Source organism: Mirounga angustirostris, unplaced genomic scaffold (genome assembly GCF_029215605.1).
Source record: "Mirounga angustirostris isolate CCGP_5_RB_7025 unplaced genomic scaffold, mMirAng1.0.hap1 SCAF_15, whole genome shotgun sequence".
NCBI lineage: Eukaryota > Metazoa > Chordata > Mammalia > Carnivora > Phocidae > Mirounga > Mirounga angustirostris.
The window spans coordinates 63,196,149-63,212,474 of record NW_026991723.1 but is presented as its reverse complement, the minus strand read 5'-3'; the positions used below and the strand labels follow the sequence as shown (position 1 = coordinate 63,212,474).

Sequence of the window (16,326 nt, the reverse complement as noted above, 5' to 3'; positions counted from 1 at the left end):
TTCAAAACTAACAGGAGCCTCTGGAACCTCAACTTCCTATAGGCAGGAAACAGGCTGAAGAAAGCTGCAAATGTCCACTATGTCTTATGGGAAAGGAAGATGTCTCAGAGAGCAGAACCAAGAACCCAGGTGGCAAAGCCAAGAGCCAAGGAGAATAATGGAATGGGAAACCACACACAGGGGTAAAACCATACCCTTATCAAGGAACATTCCATACTTCTATTACTGCTAATGTGTAACCAGTTGGCTTTCAGAATTGTTATGGACTAGTGACTTGTATGTGCCTCTTATTTCTCCCCTTTTGAACAAAGGTGTCTACTGTGGTTATTCTGTTCCTGCCTCACCATTGCTTGTTCGGTGTGGAGAGGGGTTGATAATATGTGTTTTTGGTTGGCTAGTCCCTGAACTGGAAAGATTCACATCTGGGGAATCTCTTTATTTATTTATTTACTTATTTATTTAATTTTATTTAATTTTATTTTTAAATTTATTTGACACAGAGAGGGAGAGCACACATAGAGGGAGCAGCAGGCAGAGGGAGAGGGAGAAGCAGGCTTTCTACCGATGTGGGGCTCGATCCCACGACCCTGGGATTATGACCTGAGCCAAAGGCAGATGCTTAACTGACTGAGACACCCAGGTGCCCCACACCTGGGGAATTTTGACAACATCTGGACATGACATAGGTCTCAAGATCCCAAACTTCAAGCTTGATGTGATAACTGAGATGATATTTTGGGGTCCTGAGATAATTATGAGAATATTGTGCATGTGGGAGGAATGTGAATAATCTGTGACCAAAAAGGAACTGTGATAGATTCTTTAATAGTAAAAAATTGCTCCCATCCTAGTATGCACAAAAGTAGAGTATATTTCTCCATATCATTTAGTCTGGGCTGGGCATATAACTTGCTTTGACCAACAGAATGTAGCATGCACATTCTGGAGCCTATTCCACGAGAGGTCTTGTGGCTTCTGCCTTTGCTTTCTTAGAATGATGCCCTGAGACTACTGTGTAGGGAGGCCAGTCTAGCCTAATGGAGGATGAAAGGCCATATAAAGCAGAGTCAAGGAATCCCAGCTCATAGCCAGTATCAACTGCCAGACATTTAAGTCAGTCTATCGTAGACCATCCACTTCAACTGACCCTCCACCTGCAAGTAGCCACATGAAAGAGAACGGGTAAAACTGTAGAGGAGCTGCCCAGCCAGCCCACAGAATCATGAGAAATAATAAATTGTTGTTCTAAGCCACTTAGTTTTAGTGTAGTTTTTGTTTTTGTTTTTTGTTTGTTTTTTACATAGCAGCATATAATGGAAACAACTCTGATCTTATAAGGATCTTGTAATCTATTGGAAAAAACAGACAAGCCGGTAATAACAGTAAAAGGTGATGATCTTCCTAATATGGAAGTACAGAAGACCTATGGGAACACATAGCAGGAAGATGAAGCCTTGTTTTGTGGGGAGGGATGGCTGTGTAGAGGAAGTAACATTCATCCCGAGATCAGAAAAATAAGAGGCACTTTTATCCATATGAATGGGTGAGTGTAATATGCAGTGACCTCAAGCTAAGAAAGAATTTGAGGAAATTCGATGTGGTTGTTACATCACGGGAGTCTAGTTAACACTAGCTGAATGAATAAATGAATGAGTATATAACAAAGCATCAGACCTCCTTAAGGTATACATTGCTGATGCATTATCACTGTAAAGTGGGTTATGGAATTACATTCTGGATATGTTTGTGGCCGTTCACGTGTACTTTTATGTAGCTGTTCTTGGCTAGATCATCAGTGTGGTTTAATAACAGTAGTTACTGAAGACCTAGTACAAGTCATGGGCTGTAATAAGATTCTACATTAATTATTTGATTTCTCTTCATAACTGCCTTGCAGGGTAGAGAGTATGCACTCATTTTTTTCTTATTTGAAAATGAAATATAGTTGACACAGCGTTACATTAGTTTTAGGCACACAGCATCATAATTTTGTTACGCTGTGCTCACACAGGTATAGCTACCATCTATCATCAGAGGCACTATGATAATACCCTTAACTGTATTCCCTGCGCCGTACCTTCCTTCCCCGTGACTTGTACATTCCATAACTGAAACCCATACTTCCCACACCCCTTCACCCATTCCGCCCATTGTCCCACTCCCCTCCTCTCTGGCAACCATCAGTTTGTTCTCTGTATTTATGAATCTATTTCTGCTTGTTTGTTCATTTGTTGTTTTTTGAGTATTCCTTCCCCCACCCCATTTTATGGGTAAGGAAATTAAGGTTCAGAGAGAGAGAATGAATTGTCCAAGCCCTGAATTGGGTCACCATGAGATTTCATAGACTCTTTCTGGGGTCCAAAAGGTCAAAACTATTTTTATAATACTTCTAAGACATTATTTGCCTTTTTCACTATGTTGACCTTTGCACTTAGAGTTCTGGAGGGCTCTCACTGTTCCTTAATTTGTAAGAATGGCTCAATATGCTTAAATTGCTCTGGGCAAATGATATAATTTATGCAGAATATCTGTTTTCCTTCTGGAAGTCTGGAGTTTTAGTATATGCTAGGTAGAGGATACTTATGTAACTGACCCCAATAAAAATCCTGGAGTCCTAAGTTTAGGTGTGTTTTTCTGGTAGAAAAAAGGCTAACTATTTGTTACAATTCATTGCTGGAGATGTCCACAATGGCCAAACTATGGAAAGAGCCTAGATGTCCATCAACAGATGAATGGATAAAGATGTGGTATATATATACAATGGAATATTATGCAGCCATCAGAAAGAGAAATCTTGCCATTTGCAACGACGTGGATGGAACTAAAGGGTATTATGCTAAGTGAAATCAGTCAATCAGAGAAAGACAAGTATCATATGATCTCACTGATATGAGGAATTTGAGAAACAAGACAGAGGATCATAGGGGAAGGGAGGGAAAAATGAAACTAGATGAAACCAGAGAGGAAGACAAACTATAAGAGACTCTTAATCTCAGGAAACAAACTGAGGGTTGCTATAGTGGAGGGGGGTGGGAGGGATGGGGTGGCTGGGTGATGGACATTGGGGAGGGTATGTGCTATGGTGAGAGCTGTGAATTGTGTAAGACTGATGAATCACAGACCTGTACCCCTGAAACAAATAATATATTATATGTTAATAAAAAAATAAAGCAAAAGAAATGGAAAAAAAAAAATCATTGCTGGAGGAATTCATCATGTCTTGTGTGATTCCACTGGGAGAAGACTCTTGGAAATTTGCACCTGGTTTCTTCCAGACTTTGCTCCATGTGCCTCTTCCCTTTGTTGATCTTGATTTGTATCCCTTTGTTATAAAAGATCCTAGCTGTGAATACAAATATATGCTGAGTCTTGTGAGTACTCTTAGCAAATTACTAAACTTTGCGGGGGGGAGTCTTGGGGATCCCCAACATACTAAGCAAAATCCAAATAGGATAAACTCCAAGGATCCATACCAAGACACATCATGTTAAACTGAAAACCAAAGATAAAGAAAAATCTTGAAAGCAGCCAGAGAGCAGTGACATGTTATGTAGAAACATTACCGAGGAACACCAATTTGATCAACAGTGGATTTCTTGTCTGAAATCATGGAAGCCAGAAGTGGCACAGCCTCTTTCAAGTGTGGGAAGGAAAGACCTGCTAAGTGTGCATTCTGGATCTGGTTTATCAACTCTTCAGGAATGAAATCAAAACATTCTCAGGCAGGGACGCCTGGGTGGCTCAGTCAGTTAAGCGTCTGCCTTCAGCTCAGATCAGGATCCCAGGGTCCTGGGATCGAGCCCCACAACGGGCTCCCTGCTCAGTGGGGAGTCTGCTCCTCCCTCTGCTTCTCCACCTACTTGTGGTTCCCTCTTTCTCTCTCTCTGGCAAATAAATAAATAAAATCTTTAAAAAAGAAAAAAACATTCTCAGACAAAGGAAAACTTAAAGAATTTGTGGCTAGTGGAGCTACTCTTAAATACTGGCCATAGAAGTTTCTTCAAACAGAAAGAAAATGATAAAAGGGGAATCTAGTGTACTGGGAAGGAGGACAAAACGAGAAAAAGAACTACGGGGGCCACCTGGGTGGCTCAGTCAGTTAAGCGACTGCCTTCGGCTCAGGTCATGATCCTGGAGTCCCGGGATCGAGTCCCGCATCGGGCTCCCTGCTCGGCAGGGAGTCTGCTTCTCCCTCTGACCCTCCTCCCTCTCATGCTCTCTGTCTCTCATTCTCTCTGTCTCAAATAAATAAATAAAATCTTTAAAAAAAAAAAAAAAAGAACTATGGGTACATAGAAGAGACGATCCTTTTCCTTGTGGTGTTTATAAATTATATTTGATGATTGAAACAAAAATTATAATACCACCTGGTACCCAATCAATGATATTTAAAAATGGGGAAGGTCAAGGTACCTAAATGGAAGTGAGGTTTCCACATTTCACTCAAAGTGGTAAAATATTGGTACTAGTTATAAGAAGTCCCTTATAACTTATACATTATACATTATACATATAAGTATATGGTAACACTCACAGCAACCACCACAAAAGCTGTAGAAAGAGATATACTCAAAACCACTATCAGTCAATCAAGATGGAATCCTAAAAGATGTTCAAGTACCCTACAGGAAGGGGAAAAAATTAAAAAAAAACAAAACAAAAAACAGGGATAAGGGGGCACCTGGGTGGCTCAGTTGTTAAGCATCTGCCTTCGGCTCAGGTCATGATCCCAGGGTCCTGGGATCGAGCCCCGCATTGGGCTCCCTGCTCCATGGGAAGCCTGCTTCTCCCTCTCCTACTCCCCCTGCTTGTGTTCCCTCTCTCGCTGTGTCTCTCTCTGTCAAATAAATAAATAAATAAAATCTTTAAAAAACAAAACAAAACAAACCAGGGATGAGAACCAGAGGAAATAAATAGAAATAAATAATAAAATGGCAGTCTTCGGTGCTGACATAATTACCTTAAATGTAAATGGACTAAATACACCAATCAAGAGAGCCCACAGTCCGTGGGTTGGCATCAAGTAACAAAGGCAATACACGTACCGTTTGGCTTTCTGGGGTCTGTTCCCTGCACATCTGGGCAAAGATGCTGCTCCCTCTGGGGGGCTCTGCCTGGAGATCCTCCACAGGCTCTCCCCTCAGGGTCCTGGGCTGTGTCGCTGGTGGGAGGCTGTTTGCTGGGGGCCCGGCTCTGCCCGTGGGGCTCAGCCTGGGTGTTGGGCAGACAGGGAAGGACTTGGGGTCTGCAGGAATCTGGGCTCAGCCTTCCCTTCTGCTGTTCTGCCTCCCTTCGTTTGTTTTCTTCCTCTCGCTTCCTGGAAGCAAAGCCAAGGAGGCAGAGGAAAAAATTAAAAGACTGTTACCCATTCAGATGTTCCTGAGTGAGATTTAAATGTTATGAGGAGCTACCACATCACAGGAGGGGCTTGGAAATTCACAGTTTCCACAATTTCACAATTTTTGGTCTTTTCTCCAGACCTTATAGCTCAAAAGATGATGGAGCTGAAAACAATTTTACAGATCAGACTTTGCCCAGTTGGGACACACATGGTGGAAAACTATGTTTGTGAGACAGGACACAATCCTAAGGTGTTGTGAGCCCAAGCCTGTGTGGGATCCCTACAGCTACACGCCTTTTTCTCCTATTCCAGAAAGCACATCAGAATGCGACTGAGCATGCCAGTCACAGGGATAACCTTTAATCTTCTCTATTTATTAAAAAAGACCATGGCAAGCCTTATGATTTATATGAAACAATTACTTACAAAGCACCTCACAGTGGATAATAACACGCCTGTGAGTTGCAACACGGCTAATGAGGCAAACCCACTCATTTCGTAGATGAGGTCCAGAAGGTAGGATGATTTTCAAAAAGTCATACACAAGTCCTGGTGGCGAGACTGGTCCCTGTGGAGAGCAACAGTCCGTTGCTGGCCAGGGAGCTGGCCAGGTGGGGCCGGGCCGAGGAATGAGTGGCAGCGGGAGGAGGAGGGGGATGGGTCTGGGGCAGCCCAGGTCCAGAAAGGGGCAAGTTGCTTGAGGACGAAGGGGCTGAGTTCAGGACAAGATTGACCAATAGCATTAATTGCTAGGGATTTCCAAGGGAAAGAAAGGGGGAAGAAAAAGAATATTTACTGAGCCTCTCCTGTGCTGGGCCCCGAGGGTCACAGAGTACACCCCTCCCTGGAGGAAACTTGATTTCGGAAAAAAGGACCTAACAAACGATGGGAAAAACATTATACTTGTGAGCTTGCACAGAGCGGGTAGTGATTAATATTGTCTGGAGGAGTCCAGAAGCTCCCAGCTGCTGATTCTCAAAGATGTGGAGAGGTTTGCCAGGCAGATGCGGTGGGAATGAGGACCTCGGTGTGGGGAGCAGTTTGGGCAAAGGCACGGGGCATGGGAAAACGGGGTCTGTTTGCCTCCTATCTTCGAACAGTGCTTGCTGTACACAGCAGGCGCCCCATGCGTACCCCATGCATACGTGCAGCTCAGGCGACCCAGTTACCGTGCAGGAAGAGAATCAGGGGGCCACATAAAGTTTCGGCTTAAAGTAGAATGATCAGGGCCGTAGTGGAGAGAAGCCCACACTGGGAAGTATAAGAATTTTTCTATTCCTGCCCCTGCCAAGAACTACAAAATGATACCGAGCCAATTACTTTCCTGTTGGAGACTCAGTTTCCCCAGGTCTAACACTTGTATGATAGTTTATAACCTGGAATTGATTTAGGGGTCTGTTTGGAAGCCAGATGTCTTTATAAAATCTGGGGTATCCTTTGTAACGAGATAGGTTTCTTTTATTGTAATAGCTGGTATCAGAGTCCCTCTTGCAGGGGGGGCGGGGGGGTGGGGCTTGTTTAGAAAAACATTTTAATCAGCTTGGGAAAAGAATGGAAGGCTGATAGCTGGTGAGACCTTCAGGGCCTATGTGGCGATTGGCCCTGAGGAGGGGAAGGCTGCTCCTGACGAAAAGGGAATGTGTTTGAAGCTCCTGACAGGGAGAGAAGAGATGAAAGAACCAGAGAGAAAGGAGGGGGAAGAAAGAGAAGAGGAAAGGCTGGGTATTGTGTATAGCAAGGGCCAGGCCAAAGAGAACCCTCCATGGGGAGCTAATGGACAAGGACTTTAGGTCTGTGCTCCTCACACTTTAACAAACAGAGTCTCCTGAGATCTTGTTAAAATCTAGATTTTGATTTAGCAAGTGTGGGGTGGGGCTCAAGATTCTGCATTTCTTTCCTTTTTTTTTTTTTTTAAGATTTTATTTATTTATTTGAGAGAGAGAGTGAGAGAGAGCATGAGAGGGGAGAGGGTCAGAGGGAGAAGCAGACTCCCCACTGAGCGGGGAGCCCGATGTGGGACTCGATCCTGGTACTCCAGGATCATGACCTGAGCCAAAGGCAGTTGCTTAACCAACTGAGCCAGCCAGGCGCCCAGGATTCTGCATTTCTAACAAGCACCCAGGTTATAGAGGTGTTGCTGGTCCTCTGAACAAACCTTGAGTCGTAAGGCTTAAGACAAAAGAAAAGTTTCATATGGACTGTTTTTTGTTTTGTTTTGTTTTTTAGAGAGAGTGGGTGCAGGGAGAGGCCACAGAGGGAGAGAGAGAAAGAATCTTAAGCAGGCTCCACCCTCAATGCGGGGCTAGATCTTGAGACCCTGAGATCATGACCCGAGCTGATACCGAGTCGGGACGCTTAACCGACTGAGCCACCCAGGCGCTCTTCATATGGACCGTTAACTATACCATGAAGGGATATGAAATGCAATTCTCCTCAATGACACCAACTTTTGGTAAGGTCTACCAGGCTCCTACGTGCTTTTTTATAAGCAACCTGACAAGCTGCAGAGCTAAGATACCAGATGGGGAAGCAATAAACAAGAGTGAGGCAGAGACCCTAAGCCTCCAAGAAGTCAGAGAATTCAGATTTTCACAGGCTGTGTGATTTGAGGCAATGTTTATTTAGATGTCAAGGGACAGAGAAGACCCAGGTGACAGATATCTAGGTTACACTTTGATATAAAGCCTTGTCAACCTAACTTCCCCTTCGGAAGGTCTTTTGTCCGGTGGTGAAGCTCCTGATCTGGGGCCCAAGCTTGCTTATCTCATCATTTCCCACTAAGTCCCATTCCTAGCAAGAGTGGCCAGATGGGTTGTGCTAAGTCCGGTTTCATCTGACTCTGGTTTTGTTACACACTTTGCCAAGTGCTGACACCTGAGCGTGCAGCCCTGCAATCGACAGGCTGGCTGGACAGCCTGTCATCATCAGTGCCTGAGAGTCATATGGAGGCTAGCAGGTGCCATTTCAGTGTGAGCTGTCTGGGAGAAGGCTGCTTTTCAGAAGAAGGTGGAAGCATCTGGGTGGCTGAAGTGCCGCTAATTGATGGAACAGCCTTGCTCCTGGCAGGCAGGGGGACGGCTGCTCTTTTTACGAGCACTGATGAAGAGAACTGCTCTAAGAGAATATTGGTCCATCAGACAGACACACACGTGCAGTTGTCTGGCTTGGCATCTACATGGATCTCGCTGCCATTAAGAAGGGCTCAGAGGTGATAAATTAGACTTTGTTATTCGAGTGGTCATTTCTCTCTCTTTTGGGAACCCAAACAGCTTTCCTTTTCAATTCCAAGAAGCCGCTTCCAATCAGGTCCTGGGCAAACCCTGTTACTGCAGACCTTTCTGGGCCTCCAACAGAGGCAGCTATAGGACCAATAGGGCATCCAGCCTTTTAGAGTGATCAGAATGTCCACGGAGCAAGGGCGCTCTGTCTTCTGAAGGCTTCGTTGGAAGGGGAAATTTGCAGGAAGGTGTTTTTTTCAGTTTGGTAGAACTAAGTAAAGCAGATTTGGAAGGAAGAATGTAATGATCAGAATATATACTAGATCCCATGAATAGAAATAAATTAGCATTTAAAAAATTGATGCATTTAAAAAAAATCTTTGGGCGGCCCATGGCCCACAACTGTGCAGTTCTCCAGAGCTATGTCTCTTGATACAAAAGTAGTGATTGTTGGGCGCCTGGGTGGCTCAGTTGGTTAAGCGACTGCCTTCGGCTCAGGTCATGATCCTGGGGTCCTGGGATCGAGTCCTGCATCGGGCTCCCTGCTCAGTGAGGAGTCTGCTTCTCCCTCTGACCCTCCCCCCCTCATGCTCTCTCTCTCTCTCATTCTCTCTCTCTCAAATAAATAAATAAAATCTTTAAAAAAAAAAAAAAGTAGTGATCGTTGCGGAAAAGCAGGTGGGATTAGAACCGGGACTATGCATAACCTGCATCCTATTTACATATTGTTGCCTTAAAACAACAGGAACACACACACACACACACACACCCGTGTGCGCTACAGCCCAAGAGCAGAACGTGAGCCTATGTGTATGTGTCCCTGGGGAATAAGGTCCAGCTCCACTGCTCGTGGTGTGAGTACAAAGGAATCTCAATTTACTCATTTTTATTTGGTAGATAAGGAAACTGAGACAAAGAGATAAGTGACTTAGCCATGACTACATGGTAAAGTACAGACAGCTGAGCTAGACCTCAGCTCTTCATCCTTCCCTGTACAATTGACCTCAATGACAAGAGTTGTTTTTTAAAATTTCACTTAATATTGGGCGCCTGGGTGGCTCAGTTGGTTAAGGGACTGCCTTCGGCTCAGGTCATGATCCCAGGGTCCTGGGATCGAGTCCCGCATTGGGCTCCCTGCTCAGCGGGGAGCCTGCTTCTTGCTCTCCTACTCCCCCTGCTTGTGTTCCTGCTCTCGCTGTCTCTGTCTCTGTCAAATAAATAAATAAAATCTTTAAAAAAAAAAAATTTTCACTTAATATTTTTCTATCATTTAAAAAATGAATTGGGTCAGGGGCGCCTGGGTGGCTCAGTTGGCTAAGTGTCCGACTCTTGATTTTGGCTCAGATCATGATCTTGGTTCAGGTCATAATCTCAGGGTCATGAGACTGAGCCCACATTGGGCTCTGCGCTGGGCGTGCAGCCTGCTTGAGATTCTCCCTCTTCCTCTGCCCCTACTCCCCCCCACCTCCACCTCCACTTCTAAAAAAAAAAAAGAAAGAAAGAAAGAAAGAATGAGTTCGGTCATATGAAGAAACTGGTTATAAATATAAATATAAATATAAATATAAATATAAATAATTATATTAATATAATATATTAATTATATATAATATATTATATATAAATATAATATATATAATATTAATATAATATAAAATTTTTTATATTAATATAATATAATTTTTTTCTCCAACTAATTTCCTACAGAATGTTGAAGACCTAGTAATCTTCATGGGGGTTATGTTATAAACTTGACCTATTTTTGTCAAGTTTGGAAACAAATACCAGAGAAAGAACCAATGCTATTCTAGTTTATAGGAAAAATTAAAGAGAAAAAAAAAAATCCTGTCTACGCACAGCAAGTAACATTTTAGCAGGAAATTTCCTAACGTGGTGCAATCTTAATGCATAAAATAGTCCTGCCTTGTCCTCTCTTTTTTTCTATTATCCTAAGGGAAATTGACCAGACAACAGTTTTTGATGGGCTGCCAATTAGTCTGGTTTGTACTGTCTTGTCTTGTCTTTTTTTTTTTTCTTTTTTTTAAAGATTTTTATTAGACAGGGAGAGAGTACAAGCAGGGGGAGCGGCAGGCAGAGGGAGAGGGAGAAGAAGGCTCCCTGCTCAGCAGGGAGCCCTATGTGAGCTCGATCCCAGGAGTCTGGGATCATGACCTGAGCCGAAGGCAGATGCTTCACGACTGAGCCACCCAGGCGCCCTGTGAGAGCCATTTTCATCATATCTCTCTGACCTGTTGTAGGTCCTGCATTCATGGCCCTGGAAACTCACATACTGCACTGGAATGGGAAAAAGCCTGCTTGTTTCTGCAGGGTCTGACAGAATTTTCTTCTTCTCAAAACTGGGCATATACAACTCTCTATGGAAGCCACATAGTGGGGTCTCATGTTCAAGTAAATGCAGTGGTGAACCTTTTGCTCTTATGCTTCTTTTAAAAATCAGAATAAAGAACTATCATAAACCTGTCAAATAGTAATTTGCTCATGATAAATATGGAGGGAGCTAGGAAGCCAAATGCACAAATCTAGAAGCACCAGTGTGTGTTGTGAGGATAAATGGAACATAAATGCATTTCCTGCCTGAGTAAGGCAAACAAATTGAAGTGGTACACTTACGGAGATTCACGGAATTGAAGGGGACCAAAGAGAGTATGTGGCCCAAGCCTCCCACTTGGCTGAGGGGGAAAACTAAGGCCTAGAATGAAAAATGATTCCTGTAAGGTTTCATACTCATTGTAGGGGCAGTGGCTGAACATTTATGATTAAATGCTTATTAAATATCAGGTATTTTAAGACATTGGAGATATGGAGACACACAATATAACCCTTGTTCCCAAGGAATTGACAATCTCGCGGGGAGTCAGACCCATTTACTCCCATAGATAGTTCTGAATGTGATGGGTTCTAGATGTGATAGGGACTAACACAGAGGTATCTACACAGAGCTATGGGGGATGTGGGAGGCAGTCACTACAGTGGGAGAAAAAAAAAACACCTAGAAAGAATGTCAAAATGAGAAAGAGGGAACTGAGGGGTTGGTTTAGGCAGAGGCCAGAGCAAGGACATGCAATCTAGCTCTCACAGAATCTTTGACTCAGAAGAGATCTCAAGGACTAGTTCTTTATATAATTTTAAAAAATTCCTTGTATACTATCCTGGAGAGATGAAAATTCCATTTTGGCTGGAACATTTCCAGTGAGAGGAAACTGATTATCTCACAAGACAGAAAAGGTTCTGGGCGCCTGGGTGGCTCAGATGGTTAAGCGTCTGCCTTCGGCTCAGGTCATGATCCCAGGGTCCTGGGATCGAGTCCCGCATCGGGCTCCCTGCTTGGCAGGGAGCCTGCTTCTCCCTCTGCCTCTCTCTCTCTCTCTGTCTCTTATGAATAAATAAATAAAATCTTAAAAAAAAAAAAAAAGACAGAAAAGGTTCTGCTCTAACCTTTTCAGTTGGTATTGCGCTGTACGTAGAGGGGCTGTGAGATTCTGTCTCTTTATTGTCGCTGAATAACAGGCTGAGGAATATCTGGGCTCTGACTTCCTCTCGAGGGAATAAGAAAATGTCATGTGTCTTAGAACCTTTGACTTATAGAATGTTAGAGCTGGGCAGGTGGGGGAGCTCAGATATCATTTAGTCAAATGATTTTTAAAAATCTCTTTGTGACTCATGGACCTTCTTTGAGATTGTGATAAAAAATATATAGATCTTGGGGCGCCTGGGTGGCTCAGTTGGTTAAGCGACTGCCTTCGGCTCAGGTCATGATCCTGGAGTCCCGGGATCGAGTCCCGCATCGGGCTCCCTGCTCGGCAGGGAGCCTGCTTCTCCCTCTGACCCTCCCCCCTCTCATGTGCTCTCTGTCTCTCTCTGTCTCAAATAAATAAATAAAATCTTTAAAAAATATATATATATATATAGATCTTCACTGCCCAAAATGTACATATGTTCATGACATACAAACCACTGCATTTAGTTTCAGGGTATTCATGGTGCCCCAAAGACCATCCTGGATTAAAAAATCTTTTCATTTTATTAATGGGAAACTGAGGCTTGGAGAAGTGGGATGGCATGGAGTAGAATCATGGGAGTGGTACCCCATGGGTCAGACTGTAGTATGAGCAGAAGAGTCAGGCCCCTGGGTCAACCCTGCAGAAACTCAATGACAGTTCAGGGAAACGGGCTGCAACTGGATCTGTTATGAAGAGAAAAGGAAACTTGGGGTAGGAGTGGGGGTGCCCACTCTAATGATCGGAAAGTTGGTTTATGGAAAAGGATTTAGATTTTTCTCTTTTGCTTCAAGGGGTATCTCAAGACCAAAAGGTAGAAAAGAACTTCTGCCAGATAGAACTGTCCGTGACTGGAATGCGCTGCCTGAATACTCTGTCACTCGACTTTCTGAGGACACAGAACAACCTCCTTAGAAGGAACTGTGGCATCACAAGAGTTTGAACTGGGTGACCCAAACTGGACTGGATTATGTGCCTCTGGGAGACCCACGCAATCTCATACTGTAGCCGGGAAGCAGCTCATGGCTCCCAGAGAGCATGGAAAGTTCTGGAAAGTAAAATGTGAGGAAGTGAGGCAAGTTCAGGATGGCTGAGCCCTCACGCATGAGGGTGGGGGAGGGAGGTAGTAGTGCAGAGAAATGGGCCTCGGAGATAAAAGTGGAAGCAGAATGGTGAAGGGTCCCCTGTGGCACCATGGATGGGATTCAAGAGTGATGGTTGGCAGCAGGACCGAAGATGGAGGCAAGAGCACATTTCAAGATGAATTCACAGAATTAATGGTGGCAGCAGCCGCAGGGAAATAAGGAGGTGAGAAGAGAGACCGGCTGTGGTGGGGAGTTGCAGGTTTCATGGTGAGTCTGAGGTGACAGTGACAACAGGACACACAAATGGGAAGTGTTGGCAAGTCACAAAAGGACAGCAAAGGGGAAATGCCCAGTAGGCAACTGATGATGTGGAATCAGAGCTCCAGGAGGTCAGGATGTGAGACCGGGTGATGGACTGTCTACAGAGGTGAAGTCACTCAAGTTTCCAGAGTAGATACCTTTCCAGTGGAAAAGAGTTGAGCATGAGGAGAAGTCTAAGGAGGAGCCTGCAGAGCCGACCTCAGCGAGGAGGTGGAGTGATTAAGAAGACGTGAGAAGGAAGAGGCAGAAGAGAGCGGAGATTCGAGAGTGAAATAGGAAACCCGGCAAGAAGGAAGCTTCTAGGGAGAAGAGTGAGCAACATAAATACAGTCTTGTCTTGTGAGCATTCAGCCGTGTGCTGTGGCAGGTCAATGATAGAAATGTTCATTTTGGCAACAACACAGGTGGTGCAGTGTTGAGCTATAAAGTGCTTTTAAGTGGATTCTAGCTATTTCTTAAATGGTATTTTCTACAAAACATGCCTTGGAAAATGACTAAAACTTCGCTCTCTCTCTCTCATTTTCTCTATCAGTAAATTAGAAGTCATTTGAAGTTTAGTAAGTTCCCTTCACATCGTTGCTTTGAGGATAACGTGCCCCTCTGGGAAAGGTATGCCCGGGTGATGGGACGTGCCTGGTCGCCTTGGCCAGGGAGGCGGCAGCAGCAAGGACTGAAGTTAGCATTCTGATTTTTGTTCCTTAAAGCAAAAACCAAAGCCAAAATTAAACACTGACTCAGCTCTTGAGAAATAACTTTTGAGAAATAAAATTAAAACAAATGAAATCAGTTTCTTTTCCATTTAAATATTTCCCTTGGAGCTCTATGCCACAAGGACTGTAGGAGGTGATGACTAGATTGTAAGAAATTTGTTTACTTCCAATAATGACACCTAATAAAGGAAAGACGGTGCCCAAGAAAAAGGAAGGGAGATTGTAAGTTCCCAGTTTGGGCAATCTCAGACATTATCACAGTAAGCACAGCTCCATGTGAAAGCGTTTTTAAAAATGAGCTTCAGAAACTAAGCATTAAGAACAAGGAGGCAGTACCTTCCACGACAGTGACGCTAACCAGGATGACAACTAATGGGGGGTGGGGGGGACTAGATGGCTCAGGCATCCCCTCACCCTTTCAAGCCCTCATGGCTGGGAGTCACAAAAGGCCTAGTTGGGAAAAAAGTATCATAAGACTCTCTTTAGGCATGTCCTGATGTGAAAGCCCTTCCTCTGTAGAGGAGATCTTCTGACAAATGGCTTCCTGGTTCCCGACTCTGCACTGACTCAGCAGAGCCTGTCCAAACTCTCGGCCCTGGTTGTGGCCTCTGGGCTGGATCACAGGCAAAGGAGAGGAGGGAGAGGCTGAGATCATTCACAGTGAAGATTCAGCGGTTTCCACAGACCTGGAGAGTGCCTACGAGTCAGCTGGTCTAACCTGTCATGTCTCACAGATGAAGAAACCGAGACCCAGAGAGAGAAATGCTGTGTTCCACCACAGACCTTCTATTCTGCTGGAAAGGGAGTCTGGGGACTCCAGGGCCCCCTCTCTACAATAACAAAGAAGAATGTATTTGGACTAATAGGCTCCTTTTTTGGGGGGAGATACCAAGTCAGTCATGTTGCCTTTGTAGAGTCCCGCCTCATATTCAGGTAGGTATGACTTCAAATCCTGAAAACAGATTCTCACACATTAAAACTGGAGTTTATGAAAACATCAGAGAGAAGGTGAAACAATGGTCCAGCCCTTCCAGAAAGTATTTAACTTGCAACTCAGGATCATTAGCCCCGTGTATTACCCACTTAGAGTAGTCCCTCTTGTGCAGGGAGCTTTTGTAAGGCCTGAAAAAGAGGCATGTAGAGAGGCTGTAGGTTAAACTGGATTCCTTGGCAAAAGTGAAGAGAAGAGAGCCTCATCAAGAGAACAGTGCAAGATCAGATTTCCTGGGACGCCACAAACTGCCGTAGCTTCACTCGCAGAAACTGAGGTCTTCCTGTTGGTCTTAACTACCCAACAATGCCAGTGCTATTTAACTTCTCACTAAAATGGTTTGTCCTGCCCTTTATTATTGTTTTAAATTATTATTTATTACACTTATGCTTCCCCCTTGTGGGCAAGATGTGGAAGGGTTCAAGATTTGGAAACATTCAAGGAACAGCCCGGAAGTTACCCAAAGAATCTTCCTGTTGGCTCGCCAGAGGTTTTGGCATCTACGCCTGCTGGTGCAACACTCTCCTGCTATTTAAAGTACCCAACGGGAGTTCTCATGAATTCTCCGAGGAGCCACCGCTCTTCTTCTTCCCCTAAGCAGCCTGAGGTGATCTCTGAAAATGGTTTGCTATTCGCTCAACCCAGAAAACCCTACAAAATCATGCAAATCAAGAGGTTCACATCTTCGTGTTCACTTTAAGAACACGTGAGAAACTGCCCAGGCCATCAAGGGTGTGCATACCCGAAAAGCCACTAAGTCCCGGAAGGATGTCACTTTGCAGAAGCCATGTGTGCCATTCTGTCATGACAATGGTGGACTTGGTAGGTGTGTCCCGGGCCAAACAGTGGGGCTGCACACAGGGTCAGCGGCCCAAAGAGAGTGCTGAATTTTTCCCGCACATGCGTAAAATGCTGAATTTAAGGGTTTAGATGTAGATTCTCTGGTCATGCAGCACATCCCAGTGAACAAAGCCCCTAAGAGTCGTGCAGAACTTACAGGGCTCATGGTCAGATTAACCCACACATGCGCTCTCCCTGCCCACCATCGAGATGATCCTGACTGAAAAAGAGCAGACTGTTCCTAAATTAGAAGAGGAGGTTGCACAGAAGAAAAGGATACCCCAGAAGAAACCAAAGAAACA

The 16,326-nt window shown here is 44.3% G+C and overlaps 2 protein-coding genes across 6 annotated transcripts in view; one reads left to right on the top strand and one right to left on the bottom strand.

Annotated features, from left to right (window-relative positions):
• The window catches only part of TEX10 (testis expressed 10), a 103,834-nt gene extending 90,807 nt beyond the window's left edge, over nt 1-13,027 (top strand). The window contains exon 13 of one of the 2 annotated variants that reach the window (XR_010407935.1): nt 12,872-12,889. Coding sequence is in view for 1 of the 2 variants with exons in the window: in XM_064580118.1 (XP_064436188.1) it covers nt 12,872-12,895 (24 nt within the window). In the remaining variant the exon portion in view is untranslated. Of the gene's footprint in view, nt 1-12,871 lie in introns of both variants that reach the window. The other variant, XM_064580118.1, reaches the window with a different exon arrangement.
• INVS (inversin) overlaps nt 1-16,326 on the bottom strand; it is a 160,955-nt gene that overhangs the window by 28,932 nt on the left and 115,697 nt on the right. For all 4 annotated transcript variants that reach the window (XM_064580114.1, XM_064580113.1, XM_064580116.1 and 1 more), the window contains one exon: nt 5,046-5,317. In XM_064580114.1, coding sequence (XP_064436184.1) covers nt 5,046-5,317 — 272 coding nt within the window. The remainder of the gene's footprint in view (nt 1-5,045; nt 5,318-16,326) is intronic.